Source organism: Heloderma suspectum, chromosome 2, assembly GCF_057233095.1.
Source record: "Heloderma suspectum isolate Gila_16-S chromosome 2, 16-S_ref, whole genome shotgun sequence".
NCBI lineage: Eukaryota > Metazoa > Chordata > Lepidosauria > Squamata > Helodermatidae > Heloderma > Heloderma suspectum.
Genome location: NC_139459.1, coordinates 190,767,365 through 190,779,911, shown reverse-complemented (window position 1 = coordinate 190,779,911; position 12,547 = coordinate 190,767,365). Strand labels below are relative to the sequence as shown.

At 43.5% G+C, this 12,547-nt stretch overlaps 1 protein-coding gene across 1 annotated transcript; it reads left to right on the top strand.

Moving 5' to 3' along the window:
- The first annotated feature begins 548 nt into the window (after positions 1 to 548).
- On the top strand, positions 549 to 12,193 carry LOC146353637 (keratin, type II cytoskeletal 7-like). Its single transcript, XM_084836900.1, has 9 exons — positions 549 to 1,148; positions 3,759 to 3,976; positions 4,455 to 4,515; positions 5,659 to 5,754; positions 6,530 to 6,694; positions 7,566 to 7,691; positions 10,036 to 10,256; positions 10,839 to 10,870; positions 10,960 to 12,193. The coding sequence occupies exons 1-9, from the start codon at positions 549 to 551 to the stop codon at positions 11,328 to 11,330; spliced, it is 1,890 nt and encodes a 629-aa protein (XP_084693026.1). The 3' UTR covers positions 11,331 to 12,193.
- The last annotated feature ends 354 nt before the right edge of the window (positions 12,194 to 12,547 follow it).

Genomic DNA, 12,547 nt, shown 5'->3' with positions numbered 1-12,547 from the left:
GAATTGTGAAAGCCATGCTATTGCTTAGTGTTCTGCAAAGCGGCTGGCTGCCATGAGGCTTTGCAATTAGAAATGCAGATTAAGATACTGATAGATAGGACCTCCACTGGAAAAAAAAGGGTGATGCACTGTGTGTCAATTAATGAGTCCACTCCCCAGACACAATAATCAAGATTAAGACATCTTAGTCATTGAGGTATATTGCATGAACACTGGTCTTCCCCTACATCATCATCATCTTCTTCATCATCTCTTTTCTTTTGGCAATGAAAGGGTGTGCTAATGGGTAGGGTCAGTGTTTGGTAAATTGCAGATGAAGATCTGTCAACCACACCAAGCCCATGAAACACAATAAAATGATATCCGCCTTCCCGCCCATGCAAAATCAAGCCCAACACCTCCCTGAAACACATATAAGGGAGGCCTTTTCCAGTTCTGGATTCAGAGGGATTTGATTCCCTTGGGCTCTGCATACATCTCTTCCTTTTTGCATTGCAGCTGCTAGGCTTGATCATTTCCCCTGCTACTTGTTTGATTTTGACACAGCAATGTCTCTAGTCCAGACCGTCTTCCAAAGCTCCAAAGGGAGCAGAAGGGGCTACAGCTCATGTTCTGCTATTGGTGGTGGTGGTGGAGGAGGAGTAAGCAGACGTAGCTATTCTTCATGCAGAGGATTTGGTGGTGGTATGAGAGGCCAGTATGGCAGCAGGAGCCTCCATAACTATGGTGGAGGTACCAGGATTTCCTATGGACGAGGCTATGGAGGAGGCATCTGTGGTGGCTATGGCGGTGGATTTGGTGGTGGCTATGGCGGTCGAATGGGTGGCGGCTATGGCGGTGGAATGGGTGGTGGTGGAATGGGTGGTGGTTTCGGTGGTGGAGGAATGGGTGGTGGAGGAATGGGTGGTGGAGGAATGGGTGGTGGTTTCGGTGGTGGTGGTTTCGGTGGTGGAGGAATGGGTGGTGGCTTTGGTGGTGGTCCTTTTGGTATTGGTGGCGGTTCTGGAGGCATTGGCAGGGTTGAAATAGATCCAAATCTTCTGCGGCCAGTCCATGTGGAGATTGACCCTCATATCCAGCAAGTGAAAAATCAGGAGAAAGAGCAGATTAAGATACTCAACAACCAATTTGCCTCCTTCATTGACAAGGTGAGTTATCAGAACAGCAAATGCTGTACTTTGAGTGATCTCATGGAATGCATGTTGGCTGGAAAAATGAAGTTAATGTTGCTGTTTACAGCAACACTTGAAAGTTTTAATTTGCTTTCTACATTTATTTTTCTGTCTCGAATTAGGGAGTAGATGGAATTTCTTCTCCATAGAATGTCTCTTAAGGTTCTGAAATTAAGAATTGTGTGCTTATATAGCATTGGCTGTATAAAGTCTTCTTAGTTAAACACCTAAAATCCATCAAAATCAGCTGAGGCCATTTGCAACCGGAGGTTTGCAATGTTTTTAATATGGACAGGAGATTGGAAACAAGGAGGGAAGCAGGAAAGAAATGCATTAGTAGGCAGATTCTCAAAGGGGTTCCAAGTTAATGAAAGAAGCTGCCATTTTTTAAAATGGGTGTTAGCTAAGGAATGAATGGGATTTATTAAACTAAATGGAATTGATTGTGTGGCAGATGTATCAATGTTTCTATATGACTGGCCTTGTATTTAATATCTCTTCTGAGTGTTTGGTAATGGCTCACAAGAAATGAAATGGAAACAGTTGAACAAAGTGATAGAAGGGTTCAAAGCCTGAGGAAGTGTATGGAAGTGGCCATGGTGGAATGCTCTGAAGCTGGAAACATTGGCCAACATCTGGCTGGGGAAAAAATACACGTCGTCAATTAAAAATACTGTGTCCATGTTGCCTGCAGCAAAGTTCAAAGGGCATTTGGGGAGTTCTTCATCCTCCACTGAAGCGTTGAAGGGATTTTAAAGGAAGACAGAAATGTTTTGGTATGACTAGTAAATTTTTTCAGCAGTGTTCTGCATGTTCTTAGGTTGTGTCAATGGACTACAGCTAAATCAGCCTTTCATATATGTCACGTGATATACAATGGTGCCCTGTACTGAGTCACACTGTTGGTCCATTTAGCCCAGCCCAACCTGGTGCCCTCCAGATGTTTTAGAGTACAACTCCCAGTACCCCCAGGCCACCATGGCTAGCTGGGAGATGCTGGAAGTTGTAACCCAACACATCTGGAAACTACCAGATTTTGTTGTTCAGTCATTAAGTCATGTCCGACTATTCGTGACCCCATGGACCATAGCACGTCAGGCCTCCCTGTCCTCCACTCTCTCCTGGAGTGTGCTCAAGTCCATGTTCATTGCATCGGTGATGCTATCTAACCATCTCATCCTCTGCTGTCCCCTTCTCCTTTTGCCTTCAATCTTTCCCAGTATCAGGGTCTTTTCCAGTGAGTCTTCTCTTCACATTAGGTGGCCAAAATATTGGAGCTTCAGCTTCAGTATCTGTCCTTCCAGTGAACAGTCAGGGTTGATTTCCTTTAGGATTGACTGATTTGACCTCCTTGCAGTCCAGGGGACTCTTAACTTCTTAAGAGTCTTTTCCAGCACCACAGTTCGAAAGCATCAGTTCTTCGGTGCTCAGGCTTCCTTACAGTCCAGCTCTCACAGCCATACATTACTATTGGGAAAACCATAGCTTTGATTATATGAACCTTTGTCAGCAAGGTGATGTCTTTGCTCCTTAATATGCTGTCTAGGTTTGCCATAGCTTTACTCCCAAGGAGCAAGCGTCTTTTAATTTCATGGCTACACTCACCGTCTACGGTGATCTTGGAGCCCCAAAAAATAAAATTTGTCACTGCTTCCATTTCTTCCCCTTCTATATGCCAGGAAGTGATGGGGCCAGATGCCATGATCATAGTTTTTTTAATGTTGAGTTTCAAACCAGCTTTTGCACTCTCCTGGAGGAAATTCTTACTCACCACTAGGGATGTATGGATTGTGTAAAATCCATTCCATCCTTGTTTTGTGGATTGTCAGGCGCCTTTTGTTCCATCGTCCACTCATCAACAGAATTGGATTTTCTTTTGTTCCTGAATTTGTGCAAATGCACATTTGTGTAAATTTGCACATGTGAAAATGCACAATTTTCCCCAAGATGCACATTTTCACACTTAAGCCTATGGGGGAAATGCATATTTTTGACCAGGTTTTTTTTTTTTAATTTTGCACATTTTTCTATGAAGAAATTTGCATAAAATTCAGGAAAGTCAGAAAGTCAGTCCACAAGTCTTTGGAATCCAACTGACAGGGGAAAAGCCAGTCCGCTACAGAATCCTTGGGTCGGATTCATGAAAATACAAACTCATTTGGTTCTGTTGCAGATTTCTCCAATGTCCCTAGTCACGACAGGTGACCAGGTGAACAGTTGCTTACAAGCCTGGGCTAATGTGGAATTCAAAGGATATAGGAAGGTTTATCCTTAAGTGGAAACCTGGGTGAATGTCATGGAAAGCCAAAGAACATTTGATGAGACTAGTGGAATTCTCAGTGTGTGTGTGTGTGCATGCCAAACATTGTCCAAAAAATTGCAATTTTTCATTCAAAGTACAAGCAAAAACAAAAGCGGGAACTGGAAGGTGTGTGTGTGCTTAACCAGTTTGCCCATGGACCTTCAAGTGAGATTCAGTTACTTGTGTAACGACTGCTTTTGATGTCAGTATCCATGACCACAACCCCAAGGTGCAATGATAGAAAACCTGCCCAATGGCTTATGCATCTACTTCTTGGGTTTCAGGTCCGGTTTCTAGAGCAACAAAACAAGGTTCTGCAAACCAAATGGCAGATCTTACAACAACAGACTCAAGTTCAAGGACCACGGAGGAACCTGGATGCTGAGTTTGAGCTTTTCATAAATGGCGTGAGAAACCGAATCGAGCAAGTCCGTAGCCAGAAGGCACAGCTGGCATCAGAACTTCAGAATATGCAGCACTATGTGGAAGACTACAAGAACAAGTAAGAACGAAAGGAACATAAAATGCTTGTCTCCATCAATAGCCCTGCCCAATAGTTTGTGCTTCATGGATAGTCTGTGATAAGCTAATAATTAACAGTGGTTCTGAATAACACATAGTCTGTGATAAGCTAATAATTAACAGTGGTTCTGAATAACGACATTGCCCACTGCTCTAGGGCAGGGGTGAGAAACCTGTGGATCACCAGATGTTGTTGGACTCCAACTCCCATCAGGCCCAGACAGCATGGCCAATGGTTCAGGGTGATGGGAGTTGTAGTCCAAGACCTCTGGAGGGCCACAGGTTCCCCACCCCTGCTGTAGGGCTTTCCAAGCTCTCTCTCTCTCTCTCTCTCTCTCTCTCTCTCTCTCATCCTCTCTCCCCCTCCCCCACCTTTCTCTACCTCCCTCCCTCTGTTTAAATAATAGCATACACAGGCATTCAACATAAACTCACTGTATCTGTTTTGCTTTAAACAGATATGAAGAGGAGATCAACAGACGCACAACTGCTGAGAATGAGTTTGTGGTGCTGAAAAAGGTGAGAAGTGGAATTTGGCAGCATACTATAAACAGAGAAGGCATAGTTAGTGATAGAACTGAAATGGGCATCAAAATGTTCCCAAGCTACATTCTGAAATTTTGTCTGAATACATTCCATATTAAAATCTCCTTGTGCATGGAAAACTAGTGTCAGGAGAAGGGTTAAGCTATCAAACGCCTCCTTGACATGCTAGCTTTCTATGTTCAGGGAGAATTTGACATGTGGGTTCAGTGGGGTTCCAACACAATATCCCCATGTATTTTGAAGTGACAGGGGACCATGAGAAGACTGGTTTGTACCTGCCTACATGTTTAATGGCCTCTTGGAGTGTAACTGATTCCCCCAGCTGCCTGTAACTCACACTGGATTCACAGTAGTCCATGTGGGTAATGTGGGGTGTCTTAAAGGAACTGTAGGGACACGGTACACACTAGCGAAAGATGTGCAAGACACTACGCAGTGTGGCAGCTTCTGTTATGGAACCGCTTCCTGTACATCCAGTTTTGCACCACAGCCATTGCTTCATTTCTAAAATGCAAGGCACTGGGGCTTAAGCCTGCCTGGTAGTCACATCATCTGACCTGGAAGCCCTTTCCTTCTCAGTCCAGATGAGTAGTAGTGACTGTCTGTGGTTACTCAGTGAAGAGGGAAAGAACAAACTGTACATGTCTAGATACACTCTCAGTCATTCATTATTTCTTCATATGCTCCCAGCACTGGGAAGTGGAGCCTCAGGCTGAGCCCTGCTGAGTCACCATTAAAGGGCCCCAAAGGGAGTATGAAATGCTAGACAGCCAGTGTGGCGTAGTGGCGAGAGTGCTGGACTGGGAGCCGGGAGATCCGGGTTCTAGTCCCCACTTGGCCATGGAGCTCACTGGGTGAGTTTGGGCCAGTCACAGACTCTCAGCCCAACCCACCTCACAGGGTTGTTGTTGTGAGGCTAAAATGGAGAGTAGGAGGAGGACTATGTACGCCGCCTTGGGTTCCGTAAGGTGGAAAAAAGGCGGGATATAAATGTAATAAATAATAATAAATAAATAAATAATATATGTAGATGCCAAAAGGCTTTTGTGTGTCCTGCAATCAGTGACAACAGTTTGTGAAGCTTTGTTTTGTATTTTCCTTGATCCTTTCTTCTAGGATGTGGATAGTGCCTACATGACCAAGGTTGACTTGGAAGCTAAAGTTGGTGCTTTGATTGACCAGATCAGCTTCCTCAGAGCAATGTTTGAACAGGTAAGGGCTAAAGCTTTCCATTCCATCTCCTTGCAGGATTACATGGGCATGATCAGAGATGGACACACGCTAGTGTGTGTCCCTCGGAACCCAAATTCAAATTTGTCTTCGGAGTCACCCACATTCTCTCCTTAAAACAAATGAAGGCCTCCCTCTCTCTCTCTCTCTCTCTCTCTCTCTCATATTACTTATCATTCCACAACATTTGGATGGAATAAAACATCCATTTATTCCATCCATTAATTTTTTTAAAATGTTTTAATTGTTTTAATATGGTGTTTTATTCTTCTATCTTTGTTGTTCACTGCTCCAAAATCTTTTGATGTGGAGCGATATATAAATATTGTAAATAAATAAAATAAAATAAAATAAATAATAAGGAAAGAAGGGAATCTACTTTGGCACAGTTTTTCAGAAGGGATTATCTTTTGGTTATACAATGTGAGGGATCAGAGATGGTTATAGTATTTTATGAAAGCAACATGAAAGCAGCTACAAATAAGACACAGATAAAAAAAAAGATACAAATTACAGTTAAGACCATAAGAAGAGCCATGCTGAATCAGGCCCAAACCTACAGTTGAAGGAAGGGCGCTCTGAACCTCAAAGAAGCTAGGTATGTAAAACCAGATAAACAAAACCTTGTCTGGCTCAAGTGGAATTAATTCAGTGGATATTAAAATATTATTTTTTTCATGGATGGTGAATCAGTAGAGAAATGGCAGAATTGAGGCAGATTGTAACCCACGTCTGACAACTTTTTGGTCCTTCACAGGAAATAAATCAGCTTCAGACAATCGTTCAAGACACGTCGGTTGTAGTGAGCATGGATAACAATACCCATTTTGACTTGGATAGTATCATTGAAGAAATAAGAAACCAATATGAGGCTATTGCCCGTAGTAGCCGAGCTGAGGCTGAAGCTTGGTATTCTAGCCAAGTAAGTAATCAAACTGCATCAGCAAAATACATACAAATGGCATGTCTTATCCTTTTCCAAGAACCTGGTGGTTTTCTCTCTATGGGGATTATTCATGCATTGACCAAAGAAGACTGGAGTTGGGAACTGTCAGTTACCACTCATTCCTTGATTTGTACCTTCTGCAAGGGAATTGGGGGTACATCCACACTTAAATTGTTAAATTAAATTTAAATTAAATTGTTTAGGGCACAATCCTATGCATGCTTAGACATTTTTTCCTTTGTTCCTATGCATCCTTTGTTCCAGAGGTTACCTTTCCCCAAATGCCACTTCCATCTCCTTAATTTTTAAGCAGTTTATTTCCTTAAAGGTGCTACAAAAAGCTGTCATCTGGAGCAGTAGTTTGAATCCCTGTTGGCATTGTATGAAATACATGCTCTTTGCAGGGATGGAAAGAACCATCAAAGCTAACTGGTCCTTGAGCTATCCTTGACAGATGTTGATGCATCATTTTTTTTCAAACTCCCCAACTATATGCAGCCAATTACAGTGCATGCTTAAACTGGTTTAATAGTTATTCATTTTCTTCAGGGGGCTCTAGGAATCGTGGTTCTGGGCAGGGGGCATCTTGGAGCACCTTCACCAACTACGATTCTCAGGATTCCTTTGGGGAAGCCATGACAATTCCTTTGGGGGAAGCCATGACAATTAAACAAGTCAATATTGTTTAAGTCAATACAACTTTGTATTGTAGCTAGATGTTCTTAGCATTTTGCTGCTTCTGTTACGGCCCATCTATTTGGGATAACGTGGTGCAGTGGAGGGACCTTTGGATACCTTCATTGATTTGAATGTTGCTGTTTTTAAACACACTGTCTCTGTCCAAAAGTATGAAGCTCTGCAGAATACAGCAGGAAGACATGGGGACAATCTGCGCAACACCAGACAAGAGATTCAAGAGCTGACTAGGAGCATCCAGAGACTGCGTGCTGAAATTGAGCATGTCAAGAAACAGGTATGGGAGGAGAGCTTTCCACTGGGCTTCAGGCTGAAAAGCAACCTTCCCTTTTGGAGATCGATGTTCACAACATGGATGATCAGGGGAGGAGCCCTGGCTCAGTAGTTGCTTGTGGGAAGTCCTGGTCCAGTCCCTGACAACTCCAGTTAAAACTGTTTATCTCTAAGGCAGCCTTCCCCAATCTGGTGCTTTCCAGATGTGTTGGACTACAACAGTTCCCATCATGGGAATTGATGGGAGTTGCAGTCCAACACATCTGGAGGACTCCAGATTGGGGAAGGCTGATCTAAGGGCTTGGCTAGATCTTGGAGAGACATTGCTTGGAGAGACATTGATCTTGGAGAGACATCTTGGAGAGACATTGCTAGATCTTGGAGAGACATTGCTGTTCCGAATAGATAGTACCCTTTATATAATCTCTAGCAGCTGCTGAAGCCTGCCTGTCTCCTTCTACATTGTCCTTCCAATCACTCAACGCTCTGTAAGTTATTAAGAAAGAAAATGCCTTGCTTGATGGTTGTATCATAGTAGGCAGGCACTCTTGCACACAAGGTGAATTGCATTGCCTAGACGTAAATTCAGGTGTGACATGGTTTGAAAGTACATTTCCCTATGAAACATGGGTGGTTCAATGGACAGTATGCTGCAATTTGAACACATGAAGTTTTAGGGTAGAATCTTTTGAGCAGAAGCTCAGAAAGAAGGGCCCTAGCTCAAGGAAGGGCTGTTGGGCACATGCAGAAGGTCCCAGGTTCAATCCCCAGTATCTCAGGTAGGGCTGGGAAAAACCTCTGAAATTCTGGAGGGCTGCCACCAATCAGTGTAGACAACGCTATGCCAGACAAGCCAACACTCTGACTCAAAGGCAGTTTCCCATGCTCCTAAATTCTTCAGATCTGAATGAGAAGGGATTCTGACTCATTGTTCAGTGAACTGTGCAGACAGCAGCACCAATTGTGCTTGTCTGACTCCCATCCCTGCCTGCTGTGAAGAGGAGAAGAGCTGGCAGAGGTTATGTTCATGAAGGATCTGCTGTGCTGAACATGTGTGTGGGACCTGGAGATGAAGAACCCCTTTGCAGAGAGGCCCTTGGATTACAAATCCCTGCTCAACAATGGAGTTGGGGTGCCCTGTTTCAAGATGCATGAGGATAGGTTGCAAGTGGTGAGGGAACAGCACATGAGTCTTTGCCAGAAGGAGGCTGATAGCTTCCATGTGGTATCTCCTTCAAGTTGTCACCATCATGTATAGTACAGAACTTAATGTGGTAGCTTTGCATCATAGGGAGAGCTCCTACACCAGCTCTTACCAGGAACTGGCAGCCCTTGCATGGAAATATGCCATGCCAAACTCTAGTTCAGAGATCTCAGGAGAGCAGGGCTGGAAACGCCCCTGGAGAGCTGCTGGGCTGAACACAGCATTGTTAGTCAAAGGCAGTACCTTATAGCCCTGCTGTTAGCTTGCTGTCAGCTATAAGCCAATCCAGTTAAACATGGGGGCGGGAGAGTGTCCTAACTTACAGAGTGAGGTAATGAGCTAAGGGATATATTAAAAAAATGAAGCCTTCAGTATTTTAAAAATTGCTTTATTTTAAATAGCATTTGAAAAAACACCACTGGATTTTAAACAACATTGCTTTATTCTCTCCATGAAGTGATGGTGCATAGAGAATATTAATAGGGAAGAAGACATGTCAGCAGAACTGAATTTGATCCAGGGCTTGAATTTGATCCAGGGCTTGAATTTTGATCCAGGGCTTGCCTGGCTCAGCTTCTGAACCTGTTTTGAATGTCAGGGTTCAATATGGGAATATGAGAAGAATAAAGAAGAGGAGGCCTTTAAGCGACAGGAGAATCTTGGTCCCTTACCACTGAGCAACCAAAACCAATATATGTCTTGAATTAAAGGGAAAGGTTTTCAGGGCAGAGGTCATGGATTACCATGCAGTTTGGAGGCACAGCCCTTCTCCTTTAAAAAAACACATCATTAATAAGTCAATTTCTCCAGTGTATATAAAAAGAGAGGTGATGGGGCCCAAGCTGGACTATGAATCCCACTCTTTGACCTGGAAACAATTATCCCTGGTCGACTCTGGGATAGATATTCTTTACATGCTCAGATATGCTCTCTTCTTTCTTAAGATGTGTACCACTATTAAACTTTGGGATGGATTCTCCCCCCCCCCACACACTGAGCCCTGGGGAACTCCACCTCAAATTAAGCCTTGAACATCCTGCTGTCAATGAAAATGTGTGCAGTATTCAAAGGCTTTGAGACTTGATCTTGGCAGGAAGCCCACAGTGGAAATTAAACTGTTTATATTCCTCCTTTACTCTTATAGTATGCTCAGCTGCAGTCAGCCATTGCTGAGGCTGAGGAGCGTGGCGAGTTGGCCCTCCGAGATGCTAGGCAGAAACTGGATGATTTGGAGTGTTCCCTGGCAAAGGACAAGGAAGAGTTGGCTCGCCTACTGAGAGAGTACCAAGAACTGCTGAATATCAAGCTTGCTTTGGACATTGAGATTGCCATGTACAGGAAACTGCTGGAAGGAGAAGAGAGCAGGTGCGTCTGTGGTCCCTTCCATATAAGGATGTTTGTTTGTTTCTTCTTTGTAGGTTGGTTTTAACTGGGCCAAACATTAGCAAGTGGTATTTGTCTTGGTTTCAAATATTATTGGAGATCAAATATAGACGTCAAATAATCAGTGATCCACCAAATGTATGCCTATTTGGGGAATGTCACGTTAATATGGAACATCCTTCTTTTGGGGAGCAACTGTGATTGGGCTCCAGACTCCCTTGGGAAGTGTTGTTGTGTTGCCCTTTATTTTGAGCGTTGTACTTCGATCATCTGGCACAGGGCTCTCTCTTCTCTGCTTGTGTTCCACTGATCTGGATAGTACAGGTGGATCTGTAGGGAGGGAATTCTGGGTGGAGGGTCCAGCCTTGCAAAAGGGCACATGGGACTAGATGGCTTTTGGTCCCTTGTAAGTTGGACCTCATAATTCTCTGAATCATATACGCTAGACAGGGGCAGGGTGACAATCATCTGGAAATATCATCAGGCCTATTGAATGATTATGCTTCTTTTTAATAAAGGAGTGTTTGTTTCAATGAATTACCTATGTTTCCTGCTCCTACACAGGTTATGTGGCCAAGGATCCCAAGTCCATGTCTGTAAGTAGCTTCTGTGTTCCCCTTAATTGATACTAAAATAATTTGTAAATCATGAAGGTGTGTGCATTGAACATTTTCTTCCTTTTCAGCTGTGAAGAGTAGCAGTTATGGCGGCGGCATGGGCGGCATGGGCGGCGGCATGGGCGGCATGGGCGGCGGCAGCATGGGCAGCATCGGCGGTGGAGGAATGGACGGCATTGGCGGCGGTGGCATGGGCGGCGGAGGAATGGGCAGCATCGGCGGCGGAGGAATGGGCGGCATTGGCGGCGGCGGCATGGGCATCTGCGGCGGCAGCATTGGAGGTGGAAGTTGTGGCTACGGAGGTGGAATTATAGGTGGCGGAGGCTCTTCCAGTGTAGGAGGTGGTGGATACTCACGCAGATCAGGAGGTGGTTCCAGCACAGTCATAAAGAGAAGCACCACAACCTCCTCATCCATCAAATCAGGCGGAAGATATTAAGTGTCCCTACAGGTCTCCAAAAGGAAAGAAACATCTTTTAGCTTCTACTGGCAACAGCACAACACCTTCAGCCCCATCCTGGTAATCCAGAAAAGAACAAACTGTGTCCTTTAAAGCACAAGATCTTTTCTATTTTTCTCCCCAAAGAAAAGCTGCAACAAGGCACCATGGAGGTGGTCATCTTCCATCTTGCTTCTGTCACTTATGGCTTAGATGATCAGTGGTGAAAGGTACCAGTAGGGAATGGTAAAGAGAAATGTGCTAATGGTATTTCATTTTAGGATATGAATTAGCAGAGAGTTGCTTGGAAGGGGAAGGGGAGATCTGTACATCATGAATCTGGGCTGTGCTTCTTTCAGTATGCTGTATATTTTTGGCTTCTTTGGTGGTTGCCAAATGGCGATGTGTCTGAAAGTGAACTTTCCTTCTCTATCTTGAGGCTTCTTCCTCCAAATCAATTGTTCTCTTCAGGTGTTGTTGTAGTTCCCTGCTTCACAGAAGACATCATTGGTTTTCACTGTATTTGTCTATGTTTATGTTGGACAAGTCAAACATTATATGACTGAGATGCAATTGTTCTTATCTGCCTAGAATTATATAGCAAGGTAGAACATTCTTCGTAATGAAAGCAATGTTTTACTCATTGTTCAGTCTAACAGCAATATGGTCCTATAGAACACTGAGTAAGCAACAGTTAATTATATCTGTGTCATTTGGAAAACTGTCTCATCATAAAAACAGCACCATAGAAATGTTCATTCCCGTAACAACCTTGCGGATTACATTGCACCTATCTTTATTTCTCATGGTTTGTTTCCCATTCCTTTGGGAGGTGACCATTTTCAATAAACTGCAGTCAAGTCAGAAGTAGTCTTGTTTTTTGTTTTTTTTAATTGTACAATTCACTTAATTTGAGGCTAGCATGAATTTTGGGAATTTCCATACACAATCTCCTAAATGAAATTGACTTGCAAAAACTCTTGCAACTGAAATCCTATGCATGTTTAGTTGGGAATTAAGTGATACTGAGTTGAATTAGACTCATCCTAAATAAGTGTTCATTGGATTGCAACCTTAAGACGATTCATTTTTCAGAATTCCGAAAATGGGGGTTTGGAAAAAAAAATGCAGAAGAACTTAATTTGGACAGTTTAAATGTATACAGGAGCTATCTCCCAGAAACCCTTATGCATTCGCATATACACTCCATTGCATGT

Bases quoted from the DNA above. Each gene is read 5' to 3' on its own strand.
- LOC146353637 (XM_084836900.1), top strand. From the start codon at position 549: ATGTCTCTAGTCCAGACCGTCTTCCAAAGCTCCAAAGGGAGCAGAAGG. The intron at 1,149-3,758 runs GTGAGTTATCAG...CTTGGGTTTCAG, and splicing joins TTGCCTCCTTCATTGACAAG to GTCCGGTTTCTAGAGCAACA. The intron at 10,871-10,959 runs GTAAGTAGCTTC...CTTCCTTTTCAG, and splicing joins AGGATCCCAAGTCCATGTCT to CTGTGAAGAGTAGCAGTTAT.